This window comes from Callorhinus ursinus, unplaced genomic scaffold (assembly GCF_003265705.2).
Source record: "Callorhinus ursinus isolate GAN/ISIS: 27379988/994484 unplaced genomic scaffold, GSC_fseal_2.0 scaffold62, whole genome shotgun sequence".
Classification (NCBI taxonomy): Eukaryota; Metazoa; Chordata; class Mammalia; order Carnivora; family Otariidae; genus Callorhinus; species Callorhinus ursinus.
Window position 1 is genome coordinate 5,362,940 of NW_027397124.1, and position 18,688 is coordinate 5,381,627.

Below are 18,688 nucleotides of genomic sequence, written 5' to 3' on the forward strand. Positions count from 1 at the left end.
GTGAATTTTTTTTGATAGCATTTTCTTAAAAGGGCAAATGATCTTCTGTAACTCTGGTAATGTAAATCATCTAACTTTAACATTAGGTAAAAAAGTAATAAGCAGTCTTAATGTTCATTAAGAGTATTTTAACTAATAATACCGAGTTTAAATATTTTACATAATGTGTAAGTTAGCATGACAAATATTTGATAACAACATAGTTGCATACACTATTCACGCAAGTTAAACACAACCAAGTTAAAGGCAGAATATAAAATCTTAGGCAGCAGGTATCATAAATCATCACATATCCCATTATTATTTAATTAATTTGGAATGCATCTTTAATAACAGCATGAAGATTTACTCTTTGTTTTACAGAACTGACTGACAAGTATGGAAGTGCCTGTTTATATTATAGATGAAATCTATTTTGACTTGTTACTATGAAATATACTCATCTTACATAATGAAAGATAATTTATAGGGCTCTATGGAATATTCCTAAAATGCACTGCAGAGAAAAGAAAAAACTATAAGTGTTAAACCAAAAAAGAGAAGAAAAAACAGAAAATTTAATTAAAATGATATGATAGAAATTTCTAATTTATGATTGAATAGACAAAATACAACTATACTACTTTAAAGTAGAGTATTTTGAGGAAATGTTTTAATAACTTGGAATTCATCTTTGAAATTTTCATTTTGAGAGTTCTTGCTGACTTACGTGACACAATAATAAGCGCCTGGTGTTATAATACATAAGATCTTGATTTAAGTTTTCTACCTACTCTTTTGCTTCTTAAATCTGATTTGAATCCATTATAAAAGAATAGTGTTAAGTCTCAGGGAGTATGTACTTTTAGTCACCTAGAAACAAATTTTCTTGTTTACCATAATTTAACTTCATGTTAGCCTTTTTCAAAATCACAGAAATTACAAGAAAAAAATTTGATTCTCTTGTTTGCTGTGACATGTTCACTCAGCTCATCAATATTCATGATTCTCATCTGGTTTATAGATAACTCATGATATTTGCTTATTCTTCTCCCTTCTGCTTTCCGTCTTGTGGGCAACTCAATGCAGATCCTGGTAACTAATAATGAAACTCAAAATAGTTAAATCTGTTTCTATAGCTTTGGTAAAAAAATTGATATAAATTCAAATCATCATTTAAATACTTATTTTCTGGATAGATTGTTCTTGTCATCCTTATAGAATGGAAAATATGCTGTGTTAGATGAATCTGCAAATTTACACTGTATTTAAAGAATATAAACTTCTAACTTTTCATATAGTGCCCTATATGCCTACGTACTGAAACACTGAAGAAGGTCAAGATAAAAGAGGAGGAAACAGACTAAATTCATGACTCACAAATGCAAAAACCAGTGACACAAAAAGACCTTGTTCAAAGGCTACAGTATCAAAGAAATTGACGAGCACGTACCTGCACATCCCGCTTCATCTGCCTGAGCTTCAGGCCCCAGGATTTCTTGTCCTTCCTTTCCTGCTAAAATCAAAGAACAAAGGATTAAAATAGATCCATGTGGCACAAACATCTTTAACATCTAGAAATCTGAAGAGGAACTTTTAGATTATATTTAATTTGGATTTTTTTCCCTTTTAGAAGTAATGTGTCCTTGAAAAGTGAACTTTTTAGAAGAGATCAAGCAGATAGTTTTACCAAACTCACAAAGGTATCTTAGAGAAGCAAAATTAGTCAAGATTTAGATATCATCCTGGAATTATACATTTAACTATACACATACTGGGATTTTAGTGTTTTTTTTGGGAGAGGCGTTCTACCTGTAGGTACCAGGATTCCTTTTTTTTTTCTTCTGCAAAGTACAAGTTTCTACATTTTAGGCATTGTGCTAGATGATTTATAAACTTATTTCCTTTAACCCTCATAATTACTTATAAGTTAAAAAAAAAAGACAACCAAAACTTGAGGCTTGAAGAGGTTAAACAGCCCAAGGACACACTGCTATTAGGTGGTAGAAGTGGAATCTGAATTCAGGTCTGAGTGGCTATAAAACCTACTTCCCACTCCGCCCTTGCCTGTATGACCAGAGGACCAGCAGCTAACTAGAGAGAAGACTGTACTAAACTTCACTGTGTCCAGAGTAAACACCTAGGGCACTACACTTTCTCTTTCACTCTATTCATTATTCTAACTACTGATAAATCATAGTAATAATAGTACTGGTAAACATTTTTAGATGTCAGTTGTCCTCCTTTGCCACCTTATAATGAGTTGACTGTAGTATTCTATACAGAATAAGATCAGAGTAAATAGGTATATTATTTTAGCAAGCAGAAAGTATGTTTTGTATATTCAGGTACATTTTATTTATTATAATAGTTTATTAAGGACATGTACATATATAAAAGCATGAAGGAGTTAAAAACTGCTTTTAAAAAAACTAGCAGCAGAGTATACATAATTATGATGAGTATACTTATAAAGTCATGCTAAAACATCACATCATGTAGTTAATCTGCACCCCAATCAAATCCCATTGAATATGTCAGTCAAAAATCTTGATTTAGATTTCCCCTAAGTTTGATAATTGAATTGAGAAATAGAACACTAATCAAGTAAAATCTTTGCTCACATTAAAGCATGTATTTCTGTAAGTGCCTTGGATTATCAGGTGGATTTATTCAGCAGATTTTCTTTACTCATGAACTTTTATATTAGTACTTAAAGATGATCACTATGTGAAAATAGTTAAAATATGCATAAACCCCTTTAGATCAGCATGAAAAACACTGTCTAAAGTAGATAATAAAGAGATTAATGTCTTATAAATAATTCTCATTTTATACTTGCCATCAGCAAAATGACAATTAAAAAACCCATGCTAAAGTGTTTATAATACAGTAGGACAAACACCAGTCTTGGTTAAGTGTTTGCAATTCTTCTAACATCTTTTTTTCTCCTCTCTGAAATAATAAACAGTAATAAAATAATAAACAGTATGACACTTGGATAGGATAGTAATATAGTTATTTATTGTTGATCGATCTATGCTCTTTATTTCTCCTGAAATGAGAATTAGGACAGCCAGAGTTACTTACTAAGATGAAAGATGACAATGATATTAAAAGTTAAAATGCTATTTTGGACAATACTAATTTTTCTACTTATAGTTATTATAGCTAATTAAAAATCTGTCTGCAATTCAATTAAGTGATTTCTTCATTTCTGCTCAGGATAAAATCTAGTCTCCTTAGACGAACATTTAACATACTTCAGAATTTGGTCCCAGACTTATCTTTACTGCGATTTAAAAACTGGAAGTCTCCATTCTTTCCCTCATCACTGGGTTTGGAATTTTGGTTGAACAACTAAAATCATATTGCTTAACAAAAATAGAAAATATCCTAATGCTGGTCTGCAGCATGAACACACTTCTTTCACTATGGAGTGCTGCCAGGAACAGGCTCCTTCCTGCTTCATCCATGGACCAGCATGAGGGTATACTGGAACAGCCAAATACTGTTCAAGCAGCCTTCTCCCTCATGTGTTCTGATCTTACTCAGAGCTTAGAAAATATAAGGGTAATAAAGTAACAGAATCGCCTTGTGCATAAGATTTTCTCTCCTGTAAGACTTACTAATGTCAACACACTGTGATTGCCTAACCTAAATGCAACCTAGAAAGGTAAACTGGAATGTTTCTAAGGCTTTTGCTTTTATTCTAAATTCCAAAGCAAATATATAAATGAGGAAAAATTCTCAAGTAAAAGACTTTGTTTTTTCAAATAGTGGCAAAATATTGCTGAAAAATAAGTCATGAAATACTACTCAGCAATAAAAAGGGACAATTTATTGATATATCCAACACCTTAGATGAATCTCTCAAGAAATTTGGAAAGTGAAAAAAGTCAATCCAAAAGATTACATACTGTATGATTCCATTCATATAACATTCTTGAAATAACAAAATTATAAAAATGGAGAAGAGATATGTGGTTGTGAGGGATTAGGGTTGGGGCAGAGGGGAGGGGAGGGTGGGCATATAAAAGGCAAGGAGGGAGCTCAGTGGTGATGGAATTGTTCTGTATCTTGTCTATATCAATGTTGATGTTCTGGTTGTGATACTATACTACAGTTCTGCAAGATGTTACCAATGGGGAAAACGGAGTAAAGGGTATACAACAGGATCTCTGAATTATTTGTGAATCTAGAACTATTTGTGAATTATTTTCAAATCTATAATTATCTCAAAACTTAAAGTTTAACTGAAAAATAAGTAAATGGCTGATATCACACATTTAGATTAAAAGAGACAGCACTTGTTTATTTTGCCATAAGATGTAATTCCTAGTAAGTAAAAGCAAGAATGACAAATGCAATTCACGTTTTTTTAAAAATATAAATATGAATAATTCCAACAAAATATAACAATTCCTCCATTTTGCTCCTACTAAAATTAGCTGATTGATTCTAATCTTATTGATTTTATTTTTTTTGTTTTTTTTTATTTTGTGTTGTGTTAATCACCATACATTACCATCATTAATTTCTGATGTAATGTTCCATGATTCATTGTTTGAGTATAACACCCAGTGCTCCAATCAATATGTGCCCTCTTTAACACTCATCACCAGGCTAACCCATCCCCCTACCCCCCAGAACCCTCAGTTTGTTTCTCAGAGTCCATTGTCTTTCATGGTTCGTCTTCCCCACCGATTTCCCCCCTTCATTTTTCCCTTCCTGCTATCTTCTTTTTTTTTTTTTTAACATATAATGTATTATTTGTTTCACAGGTACAGATCTGTGATTCAAAAGTCTTACACAATTCACAGTGCTCACCATAGCACATACCCTTCCCAATGTCTATCACCCAGCCACCCCATCCCTCCCACCCCCCACCACTCCAGCAACCCTCAGTTTGTTTCCTGAGATTAAGAATTCCTCATATCAGTGAGATCATAGGATACATGTCTTTCTCTGATTGACTTATTTTGCTCAGCATAATACCCTCCAGTTCCATCCACGTTGTTGCAAATGGCAAGATCTCATTCCTTTTGATGGCTGCATAATATTCCATTGTGTATATATACCACATCTTCTTTATCCATTCATCTGTTGATGGACATCTTGGCTCTTTCCACAGTTTGGCTATTGTGGACATTGCTGCTATAAACATTGGGGTGCACGTACCCCTTCGGATCCCTACCTTTGTATCTTTGGGGTAAATTCGCAGTAGTGCAATTGCTGGGTCATAAGGTAGCTCTATTTTCAACTTTTTGAGGAACCTCCATACTGTTTTCCAGAGTGGTTGCACCAGCTTGCATTCCCACCAACAGTGTAGGAGGATTCCCCGTTCTCCGCATCCCCACCTGTATCTGTTGTTTCTGACTTGTTAATTTTAGCCATTCATGTTAACCAAAAATCCAGAAGGCTTAATGTCAATGGCAGGACAGAACAGTTCAAAGTACAGGACTGGTTATTAAGCACATGTTCAAAATTCTGAAACTTTCATTTCGAATTCATAACAGTGTGTTTCTAATTTCAACTGTGTTTGTGGGAAGATTTTATAGCAATTTCTAATACGGTGCAAGAAGTAGGTAACTGAACCAGATTTTCCTTTCCTGCTTTCGTCTCTTCCTCTGTAACACACATGCACGCATGCCATGAACATTTATACCTGCCTTTTCTCAAGCTGACCCCTCTGGCTAGAATGCTGTTATCCATTCCATACGAAACACTTACTAATCCTATTCTTGAAAGATCAGTTCACATTTCTCTCATTCTGTAAGTCTTCCCCACCCTGCTCAGAAGCCAATAGATTCCGGAATTCAAACATAAAGTGTCCAAACTTTAATTAGAAATGATTTTTTTTACTGTGTACTTTCTCAGAGTATTTCCAGAAGGCTTCATTTTTCCCTCTTGTATCCTCTAGTTTCTACATATGTGCATATATTTTTGGCATAATTGTCCATCAGAGTCACAGTAAATGTAATTCACAATCTCCATGAACACCTGGTTAACTTAAACAAAGGTAAAAAAATATACAACTGAGGTTAGATTTGGTTAAGATGAAGTGAACACAAACTACCGTGTGTGTTCTACTGAATGCAGCTAAAAAAACCTGGGGAGAATTCATGAAGGAGTTAAAGACTCTACAAGATAAATCATAGCAGGAAGACTGGGGAAGAAGACAAGACAAGAATTCAAAGTACCACTGAATCAATGAGGAAGTAATTTCTCCTACCCCCTGGCCTGGATTCAAGGCAGCCTAGATTTGGAAGTGGGCACTGGGGTACGGCACAGAAAAATGCTAGGAAGGCCCTCTAGTTTGGGCTCACAGAATAGGAAAGGGCTCAAAGAAGGGAGAAATCATTTTTTCCCCCCAATTCTCTTGTGTCCCAGTCCCTAGATTATCCCAAGGTAGTGGCTGAGATCATGGTGACAGCAAGAACAAAAAGGTACCTAAAATGCCAAGAAAGGGGAACCTTCTTATCTACTCAGAGGAGCAGTGGCCCCAAGAAGATGGTAAAAACTTTCATCAAGCTCTTCCTCTCCATCTTCTTGTAGCTCTTCTTCCTGCAGGCATAGTTGTGGTAAGTATCTGGCAAAGTATGACAAAGGAAGTCCTGGATTTTTGGATAGAGAATGGACAAGGGAAGTCCCAGGGAACTGAAAGTACTAGGGAGATCATGGAAAGGGAGAGTGCAGGAAAGCAACATTATAAAGCTGCTTGTGAACTCCTGGGTTCACATCCAAACTTCCCATGTATGGATCTGACTACAGGCTTTGAGAACTGAAGTAAGGATAAGATCATTAATCATGTCCCAGAATGGCCACTATAGGGCACAAATCCAAAAAGCATTGTAAAGGCTTTGAAAACTGAACTGATATTGGAACCATAATCCACAGTAAGTTATTTAGAATGTACAGCCTGATACAACTGGGTAAGTCGCCTGCTAAACCAAAAATATCAAAATGCTCCACAGGATTTAAATAAGACCAAATAAGATAATATTCAAATGTCCAGGATACAATCCAAAATTACTTACCATATGAAGAACCAGGAAAATTTCAACTTCTATATAGGAAAAGATAATCAAAAGATGGCAACACCGAGAACACACAGATGTTGAAACTATCAGACAAAGGCTTTAAGCAGCTAAGAGCTAAGGATGAATACTTGAAAAGAATGGAAAGATAAAAAGTCTAGGCTAATTCTTATCAGCAAAAAGAGGATATAGATAGGAAACCAAAGGAAATTTAGCATTAAAACTACCGTAACAATTTTTTTGGGAAAAAATCACTGGACGGATGCAATAGCAAAATGGAGATGAAAGAAGAAAGATCAGTGAATTTGATGGTAGGTAAATGGAAATCACCCAATTTGGAAAATAAAGTGAAAACATTTAAAAAAATAAGCAGAGTCTCAGAGATGTGTGGGACATTAATAAAATATCTAACATTCAGTTAGAGTTCCAGAAGGAGAAAAAACAGTACAGAAAAAATAGTTGAAAAAATAGTATCTAAACCTCTCCAGATTTAATAAAAAACACAAACCAAGAGATTAAAGAAGTTAACTGAATCTCAAACAGGACAAAGCCCCCCAAATCTGGGCTTAGACCATCAATCAAATCCTGATAACTAAAGTTAAAAAAATTCTGAAAAGAGAGAAAATGATGCACAACTATAAGGGAACAATGACTTAAAAGAAGGCAGATTTGTCATTAGAAGTGAGGGATTTCATAAGTAAATGGAACATTTTTAAAGTGCTAAAAGAAAAAAAACCTGTCAGGCCCAATTCTATATCCAGTGAAACTATACTCTGGAAACAAAGGTAAAATAAAGATATGCTCAGATGGAGGAAAGTGAACAGAGTACACCACGAGCAAACCTGACAGACTGCTAAAGGAAGGTCTTCAGAGAGAAAGGGAAATGATATTAGAGGAAAATCTGAGATGTGAGGACTGAAAGAGGACACAAGAAATGATGTAGTCTACATGACAACTATAACATAAAGGAGGGAGGGTAATGGGACCAAATGGGGGTAAAGTTTCCATATTTTACTTTGAGTGGTGAAATATTTATTCTAAGTAGACTATGAGAAGTATGTACATTCTCATCTACAGACTAACTACCAAAAAATCAATACAAGAAGATATAGTAAAAAATGAAATAAACAAATGAAAATTGAATATTAAAAAAATATTCAAATGGTTCAAAAGAAGGCAAGAAAGGAGAAACAAGAAATTAAAAAAAAAACAGAGGGAACAAACAGAAAGCAAATAATACTATATGGTAGACCTAAATCCAACATTAAAACTTAGATTATGTGTAAATGATCTAAATGAGCCAATGTAAGGGACAGAGATTGTTAGAACAGATTAAAAAAAAACAACAAAAAGCCAAGCCCCATTTTTAGCACTCTACAAAAAAATTATTTCAAGCATAATATAGATAGGTTAAAAGTAAAAATTTGCAAAAGAAATCTAGAGTGACTATTTTACATCAGACAAAGTAGACTCTGGAGCTAAGAATATTACCAGAAATCTAGAGAAACATTATATAATAAGAGGGCCAATTTACCAAGAGGACCTAACAATCTAAAAGAGTATGCACCTAACAACACAGCTTCAAAATATCTGACAAACAGAACAGAAAGTAAAGAAAAATCCATGTGTATTACTGGAGACTTCAATACTCTTCTCACATTAATTGAAAGAACAAGCAGAACAAATAGAAAATCAGCAAGGATATAAATGAACTAAGCAACACTAACAACTACTCCATCCAATTAACATTTGTAGAACACCCAACAACAGCAGACTACACGTTCTTTTCAAATACACATAGAGCACTAATGAAGACACACTATATCCAAATCATATAATAAAACTTAAAAGAAATGAAATCATACAAAGTTTGTTCTCTGATCATAATAAATTTAAACTAGATATCAATAGCAGAAAGATAAGAAAATCTCCAAACACTCTGGGAATCAATTAACATATTTCTAAAGAATCCATGGGTCAAAGAGAAAAATGAAAAAACAACACATCAATATTTGTGGGATGTACATAAAGCAGCATTTAAAGGGAAATTTATAGTATTAAATGCTTATGTTACACAAAAGTTCTCAAATTAAAATTCTAAACTTGTGTTAAAAAAAAAAAAAGGAACAAAGTAAGTCCAGAGCAAGCAGAGGGAAGGAATAAAGAGTAGAAATCAATAAAATTAAAGACAAAAAAAGGAAAGAAAAACAATGAAAAAGAAAACTAGTTCTTTGAAAAGATCAATAAAATTAACAAACCGTTAATAAGACTGACAAACAAGTAAGAGGGAAGTCACAAACTACCAACGGTCAGGAATGAAAAGGGAATATCACTACAGAGCTAGGAGATAGTAAAAGGGTAATAAGGGAATACTCTGAGTTCAAGGAGTAAACATTATGATATAACATTTTTGACTCTTGAAGAGCTTATTCTTTTTTTTAAAAATTGAATGATAGGTGTTAAATTGCTATGGAGCTCATATATAAGAATGTTAAAAATGTAAGTATATTTAATATGCTAGAAATTAGATTGTTTTCAACTTACACTTAAAATGAAAAATTCTGTATGCTCACTAAGAAATTTAGGAGGCAGTTTATAAATATTTTATATAATATAAATTTGGAGGATAATAATAGTACCTCTTAGGGAAGCTGTGAGGATTAAATTAAATATAGTATGTGCTTAGTACTATACCTGGCACATAGTAAGTGCTATGTAATGGTTAGCTATTTTCCTTAATACAGTCGTGTAAGGTGAACATCTCTACACACATAAATTTGAAAACTGAAATGGAGCAATTCCTCAAAAATTAGAAATTATTAACACTCATCCAAGATAAACAAGCTAACTTGAATATTCCTATAACTGTTTTAAAAATTTAATTTGTAGTTTAAGATCTTCCCCCAAAACAAAACTCCAGACCCAGATGGTTTCCCTTGCAAATTGTATCAGACATTTAAAGAAGAGCACTAATTTTAAATAATCTTTTCAAGAAAATAAAAAAGGAACACTTTCTAATTCATTTTATGAGGATAGAATTTTCCTGATACCAAAACCATATAAAAATGGTATAAAAAAGAAAGGAAATTATAGACCAATATCCTTAATGAAAGTGGACTTAAAAATTTTCAACAAAATATTACCACATCTAAGTGAGCAATATGTAAAAGAAAAATGACTGAGTGGGGCTTTCCAGGGAATCCAATGCTGGTCCAATATTTGAAAATCCATTACTACATTTATTGTATTAACAGACTAAAGAAGCAAAACCACATGATCCTGTCAACTGACACAGAAAAACCATTTGAAAAAACTCAACATCTATTCATGATGAAAACTGTCAGCAAACCAGGAACAGAAACAGAAGTAAAAGGCATCTACAACAAACCTTATGTTAACATTACACTTATAAAAGACTGAATACTTTCCATTTAAGACTGGGAAAAAGGAAAATGTCTACTCTTACCACTCCTGATATTTTCTGTCAATAAACAGGAATAAAAAGTATACAGATTAGAAAGGAAGAAATAAAACTGTCCCTATTTGAGAAGATTGTCTACATAGAAATCCCAAAGAATCTACAAAAAATTCCTGGAATTAGCAAGTCCACAGGATACAAGGTCGACACACGAAAATCAATCACATTGCTTGCTATATTAATAGAAATGAACAAATGGAAACTAAATTAAAAACAAAACATTCACAATAGTTTCTCCCTTTAAAAAAGAAATACATAGGTATAAATCTAACAAAACATGCATATAATCTGATTTTGAAACTACAAAACACTAATGTGAGAAATCAAAGACTTATGCTGCATAAAAAATCAACATACAAAAATCAGCTTCAATTCTATATACCAGCAATGAACTATCTGAAAGAGAAATAAAACAATCTCACATATATGAGCATCAAAAAAAAAAAATTAAAATGCCTAGGAGTAAATTTAACCAAAGAGGTGAAAGATCTATACACTGAAAACTGTAAGACATTGATAAAAGAAACTGAGTATGATACAAATAAATGGAAAACTATTCTGTGTTCATGAATTGGAAGAATTAATATTGTTAAAATGTCCATACTACCCAGAGCCATCTCTAGATTCAATGCATTCCCTACCAACATTGCAATGGCCCTTTTTTTTTTTTTTACAGAAACAGGAAAAAACAATCTTTTTTTTTTTTTTAAAGATTTTATTTATTTATTTGAGAGAGAGAGCACATGAGAGAGGGGAGGGTCAGAGGGAGAAGCAGACTCCCTGCCAAGCAGGGAACCTGATGCGGGACTCGATCCCGGGACTCCAGGATCATGACCTGAGCTGAAGGCAGTTGCTTAACCAATTGAGCCACCCAGGTGCCCAGGAAAAAACAATCTTAAAAGGCCATTTAGCCAAAGCAATCTTGAAAAAAAAGAATGAAGGAAAGGGGTTTTGCTTCTTTCTGATTAGGATTTTTAAAACTTTTTAATTTGAAATAGTTTTAGACTTAGAAAAGTTGTAAAACTAGCACAGACTTCCAGTATACCCTTCAACCAGCTTCCCTTAATGAGAACATCTTACATAATCACAGTACTATTATTATGGAAACCATTATATTAATGTTAATATATTATATTAACTAACATACAGACCTTATTTGACTTATGCAAGTTTTCCCACTAAGGTCTTTTCCTTTTCTGGTTCAGAAACCAATTCTGGACCCACAGTGCCTTTGGTTGTCAAGTCTCCATAGCCTCCTCCAAAATTTCACAATCCAATCATGTCTCTGAGAAGTTGCTTTAGTCTTTGCTTTTTCTTATGACTTTAATACTATTGAAGACCGATCACTGGTTTTGTAGGGTACCCCTCAATTTGATTTCCCTGATGCTTTCTAATGATTGGATGAGGAAGTATGTTGTCAGCAAGAATACCACTGAAGTGCTATGCCTTTGTTCATATATCTCACCAGTGGCATATAATGTCACTATATTTTATTACTGGGACATTAACCTTGATCACCTGGTTAAGAAGGTGTCTGTCAGGTTTCTTTATACTAATTACTATGTCTTTAATATTAATAACTCTCTGGTGAGGAAATACTTTGATATTATGCAAATATCCTTTTTCTTCATAAACGTTCACCCACTAGTTTTAGCATTCATTGATGGTCCTCTTTTTTTTTTTTAAATTTATTTATTTATTGGAGGGAGAAAGAGAGAGAGTGAGTACACCTGAGCGGGGGGGGGGGGGCGGGGGGAAGGGCAGAGGGATAGAATATTCAAGCAGAGTCCCTGCTGAACTTGATTTCACGACCCATGAGATCATGACTGGAGCCAAAACCAAGAGTCAGATACTTAACCAACTGAGCCACCCAGGCGCCTGCATCAATTATTACCATGGTGTTTGCCTAACAGCGGTATTCTACTTCCCTAATTAGTTCTTAATTTATAACTGAAATTCTACTATAAGAAAGAACTTTTCCTTCTCTCCCATTTATTAAAGTATTTATATCAGTATGGATGTATGGATATTTACTTTATTCTACTGCTTATAATCCAGTACTATCATTATTTATTTTGATGCTAAAATTATTCCAGATTCGGCCAATGGGAGCTCCCTCAGGTTGGCTCTTGGCCCCTTTTCACAGGATGACTTTTTTAAAAACACTTTCTTGTTGTTCTGGGTTTAGCTTATATTTTCCTTACCTCAGTTCTAGAATCAGCCATTTATGCAAAGAGAGTTGGTACCATTTATTGGAGAATGGTACTTGAGTCCCAGATCTGGGCACTAGGTATGCTCACTGCTACTGGGTATCATTGTTTCCATGCATTCTCAGCAAACAGAGCTAGGAAATATATGTATGTATACTAATACCTGCATAAAGCCCATCTATATTTTTGTATCTATGTATCTTTATATATATATTAAGAACCAGGAGTTCATACTGATAGCTCTGATTCCAATAGAAAGCCATAGGATTTATTCTAGACTTCTCACTTTTCCTTGTTTGTAACTTCTTTCTCTGATGGTGAGAAATTTTGGTCTCATTATCCTCAATACATCTACTTATTTGTTCAATTCCAGTATATACATATAGTAGTTTCAGAATAAACCATAGCTTTTAAGAAACAAATTTGTTTACGAGAGGGAAAATGGGGATGGGGTAGTAGGCATGGGGGGATGACACATCTCTGAGCATACCTTTTTGTATAGCTTACATATATAACCATGAAAATGTTTCCCATTCACACAAAAATAATTTAAGTCACTCAGCAGACAGGGAGAATGGACAATGAAATACAAGCAATGACAAATGAACCTAACTATATTATAAATGAGGTGTATAACACATTGAAGGGGGTGGGAAAGACAAGAAATAACCTAAGTAACTTTGGAAAACAACATTTTGAATATATACTGTAGGGCTAATGACAAAAAGAACTGTACATATTGTGATCTAGGTAGCAAATTTGTTTGACCAGGATTTTAAAGAGAAGAAAGTGTACAACTGAGCTTCAGGATTATGGGAAAAGCCCAAATTCCTTATTAGTATCATTTCTTAATACTTAGATATTTAGAGGTAATTAAGTATTAGAGGTGTACATTTAGTACAAATGAAATTGGATTCTCTTATAAGTACAGCTAGAACATCCCTCTGTAGTCATGTGGGCCAGTCTTTTCATTTTATAGATGCAGAAGTGGAACTCAAGAGACATAGTGGTATAATGAAGACTAGAAACCATGTGCTGAGCTTTTTCTACATTACACACTACTTTGGTTGAAAAAGGTTCCAAAGAGTAGGTTAAACTGACCCTTGAGAGAGAAGTATAATATGATTCAATGCTGAGTTATATAGTGATTGATGCATTCTTTGCATAAGATTACTATAGTATTTTGTTATAACCTGTGCCTAAGAAAGCCTTTTTGCTATGGGTAGCATCAGAATATTAATATTAAATATTTTTATTGTAAAGAAGTTTTCATTTCCTTGGCATTTTTGTAAACATGCAAATTTATAGAGTTTTAAAAATTTCCAAGTCAGAAAAATGTTTAAGTCACTAATGGGATCATTTTTTCAGCTCATCAATTAAAAAAATAAGGAATCACAAACATATTAAACAATATTTTATATTATCAGATTAGTTACTAGTTAGTTATTAGATTACTTTTCTAAAACTAAAATTATGAGAGGCCTATAAAAACAGGTGTCTCAAAAGTAAGGGCATGTATTTAAAAACGTTTAACTGACAGAAGCATAAGAGTTTTGGGTTGAACCACAAGAAGCTCTTATGAGTATAGATATGTTGGAGAACTGCCAAGTTATACTATCTTCCTTACACACAACAGGACTTAATTAACCTACTTTTATTTATTTTTGAAAGTGAACATGTCCTAGTTTACTTAATATCTACAATAAAAATATTGCTTCTTCTCTATATTCCTTCTAAGAACTTGATCTAACTTGAGATTTTATTCACAGCTAAGAATAGCTTTTTAAAGGTACTTATTACATAATTAACAGTTCAATGGCACATTATATTTTCAAATATACTTTGGATTGTTGATTTACACTATGCTACAGATCTGTTACTATCAGTTCCATGTGCTGGTCTCTAGCATGGACCACTTTCTTCTCTATTGTTTCTCCCTTTTCTTAAAAGTTTTAAAGTAACTCACTGGCATAAATGGTGTGGCTTCCATTAACTGTCAGTAAAGGGGCTTTACTTCACTATTTCTTGGTCACCCTCAAGGAACTAGAAAGGAAACACTTCACTCAGCAATTTATCTTCTAAAAACCTAAGTTGCAGATACTCTATTTTGGAACACTGCTAATCTCTTTTTTCAACAGCAGGAAATTTTACATATTGCTGTCTTCTTGAAGTTTTAGAGGTGATATGATCACCCTACACTTTCCCCCTTGTTTTTGTTTGCTTTTCACACTGGGTAGTAGTTCATAAATGGGATCCTCAAGAAAGAACACAAGAAGAGCAGTGCAGACAGGGCTCATGAAAGAAAAGAACCTGAAAGTAACGGTGATAACAGTGGAGCTCTATCAAGCAGGCTGACTGCCCTTTCGAGCAAGCTCCTTTCTCGGTAACTCAAGTTTTCTTTTTCTGCCTCAGGAGCAGGTTGGTTTGGTTAACAACAAAGAATCTGATAGACTAACTTTTCAAATTCAGCCACAGGGATGATCTTGAGGAGCCGTAAAACAAGTTAAATGTAGAAGTACTCTGTTCCGATCTGGAGCCCCACTACAGAAACTTTCATTTAAATGCATGACTTAATGGTAACCAACTAAATGAACTATTAAGAGTTACTAACCTCGATATTTGTGAATTTAAATTAATTTACTGAGGGATTTTGAATCAGTATTCCAGCAAGAAATCTTTGTTGCCTTGCATCACTGGGCAGTGTTGCGAATCTGTCAAGCACATTTTCACAAAGACATTTTAAACTCTCACAATGGGAAAGGATACTTTTTAACTGATAGAATGACAGAATTATCTTGATTTGTGATTTTTGGTGGCTGATAATTATTTCTTACTTTGGTCAAAATAGTTTATGAAAGGAACACAGTTTTGTGTTTACTGATTTGTTGTAGTTGGTCAGGCAAGACTGTTTTGAACATGGTATGACACACATAAACCTTTCATTTTTTTTAAATTAGGTGAGGTAAAACCTAAAGTAGTGCTTTGACAGATTTAGAAGTGTAGTTTATTTACAAAAGAATTGTATCTTCAACTGGAGGATTTTTTTTCTTTATAGGAATTTTAAGTAGTTTTTAGTGTCTGAGAATATTCTCTTTAAAATAATGTATGTTGAATAATAATGACTCAAATGAAAATAGTTATGTTAAGGTGGGAATTAATGTGTAATTCTAAATATCCTATGACTTGGGTAACAACTTTACCATAAAAGTTGGTTATATATAACTCTTTAGGTAGGTTGTATACAAAACAAATTGTAAATATTATACAAATCATAATAAGTATTAATGTTCACTTGATGTTTCATTAATTTTATTTACCCATATTTATATTTTTTGCTTCATCATCATACATAATTAAGAAAACCCTAGAAGGAAATTATTGTATATACCCACATTTTTATTCTTTCCTGTGTTCTTTCTTCCTTCCTGATATTCCAAGATTCCTTCTTTTACCATTTCCTTTTTATTTAGACAGTTTCTCTTAACCATTCATCTAGGGTAGATTTGCTGGGGACAAACTTTTAGTGTTCCTTTATTTGAAATTGTCCTGATCTCTTCTCCAGTCTTAAAGGATATTTTCTCTGGATACAGAAACCGGGGTTGACAATTCTTTTCTTTCAGCGTTTGAAGTGTCCCATTTCTGCCATCCTCCACAGTTTCTTATGAGAAATTACTTTCGTTCAAATCATTTTTCCCATACAAAGATATCCCTTTTCTCTCTTTGCTTTCAAGATTTTTTTCTTTGTCTTTAGTTTTTAGGAATTTGACTATGATGTGTCTTGGCATGGATTTCTTTGGTTATCCTGTTTGGGATACAGGTTTATGTCATTTGCCTAATTTCGGAAAATTTCAGCTATTAATTCTTTGAATACTTTTTCAGCCCATCCTCATTCTTTTCTCCTGGAATTCTGAGGACATAAACATTAGATCTAAACAGGCTGCTCAGACTCTGCTCTGTTCTTCCAGTCTATTTTCTTTCTTTTGTTCAAATTGGGTAAATTAAATTCTATTGTTCTATCTCCATCTTCATTGATTGTTTCAACTGTCCTTCCATGCTGCTACTGAGTCTGTATACTGAGTGCTAAAATTTTATTTACTGTATTTTTCAGTTCTAAATTATCTATTTGGTGCTTCTTTATATTTTCTGTTTCAACAAAGAGACTGTATCTTTCTCTCCATGCTTTTTTTTTTTTTTTGAAGTATAGTGAAACATTGTATTAAGTTTAGGTGCACAACATGATTTGGCATTTGTATACATTCAGAAATGATCACCACATTAAGTCTACCATGTGTCATCATACAAATTTACAACTTTCTTCTTTTGGTAAGAACTTTTTAGATTTACTTTCTTAGGAACTTTCAAAATTGCAATACATTATTAACAAAGTCCCCATGTTGTACATTACGTCCCTATGACTTATTTACCTTATAACTGGAAGTCTATACCTCTTCATCTCTTTCACCAATTTTGACCCCCCACCACACTCCCCTCTGGCAACCACCAAACTTTTCTTACATCTGGAGTTTTCTTTTTTCATTTGTTTTGTTTTTTTTTTTTAGATTCCAGATATAAGTGAAATCATATGGTGTTTGTCTTTCTTGGTCTTATTTCACTTAGCGTAATACTCTGGAGGTCCATCTATGTTGTCACAAATGGCAAGATTTCATCCTTTTTTATAGCTGAGTAATATTCTATTGTATGTAGATATGCCACACACATCTCCTTATCCATTTATCCATCAATGGACATTTAGGTTGTTTCTTTGCTATTATAAATAATGCTGCAGTGAGCATGTGGGTGCATATATCTTTTCAAGTTAGTGTTTTCCCTTTTTTCAGATAAATATCCAGAAATTGAATTGCTGGATTGTATGGCAGTTCTATTTTTAAGTTTCTGAGGAACCTCCATGCTGTTTTCCATAGTGGCTGTACCAACTTACATTCTCACCAACAATGCATGAGGGCTCCCTTTTCTTCACATCCCCACCAACACTTGTTATTTATTTATTTTTATCTTTTTGATAACAGCCATTTTGACAGATGTATAAAGTGATATCTTATTGTGGTTTTGGTTTGTATTTCCATGATGATTAGTACTGCTGAGCATCTTTTCATGTGCCTGTTGGCCCATCTTTGCAAAAATGACTCTTCCTCTGTGCATTTTTAATTGGACTGCTTTTTTGTTGTTCTTGCTCTTGAGTTGCTTGAGTTCTTTATATACTTTGGATATTAAACCTTTATTGAATATATGATTTGCAAATATCTTCTCCCATTCTGCGGGTTGCCTTTTTATTTTGTCAATGGTTTCCTTCACTGTGCAGAAACTTTTTAGGTTGATATAATCCCATTTTAATTTTTTGCTTTTGTTGTCATTGTTTCTAGAATCAGATCCAAATACATATCAATGAAACTAACGTCAAGGAGCTTACCACCTATGTTTTCTTCTAGTAGTTTTATGGTTTCTGGTCTTAGATCAAGTCTTCAATCCATTTTGAGTTAATTTTTGTGTGTGATGTAAGATAGTGGTCCAGTTTCATTATTTTGCATGTGGCTGTCAAGTTTTCCCCACATACTTTATTGAAGAGACTGCCCTTTCCTCACTGTATAATCTTGCCTCCTTTCTTGTAAATTAATTGAGCATATATCTGTGAGTTTATTTCTGGGCTCTCTCTTCCGTTCCACGGATCTATATGTCTGTTTTTCATACCAACATCATATCGTTTTGATTCCTATAGCTTTGTAGTATAATTTCAAATCAGGGAGCATGGTGCCTCTATATTTGTTCTTCTTTTTCAGGATTCCTTTGACTCTCTGGGATTTTTTGTGGTTTCATAAACCTTTAGGGATTGTTTGTTCTGTTTCTGTGAAAAATGCCATTGGAATTTTGATAGGGATTGCACTGAATGTGTACATTGCTTTAGGCAATACGGACATTTTAACAATATTCATTCTTCCAATTCATGAGCACAAGATAGCTTCCAA

At 33.5% G+C, this 18,688-nt stretch overlaps 1 protein-coding gene across 3 annotated transcripts in view; it reads right to left on the reverse strand.

Moving 5' to 3' along the window:
* ZEB1 (zinc finger E-box binding homeobox 1) overlaps positions 1 to 18,688 on the reverse strand; it is a 191,156-nt gene that overhangs the window by 31,820 nt on the left and 140,648 nt on the right. For 2 of the 3 annotated variants that reach the window (XM_025885773.2, XM_073885488.1), the window contains exon 3: positions 1,433 to 1,495. In XM_025885773.2, coding sequence (XP_025741558.1) covers positions 1,433 to 1,495 — 63 coding nt within the window. The remainder of the gene's footprint in view (positions 1 to 1,432; positions 1,496 to 18,688) is intronic. The other variant, XM_025885774.2, reaches the window with a different exon arrangement.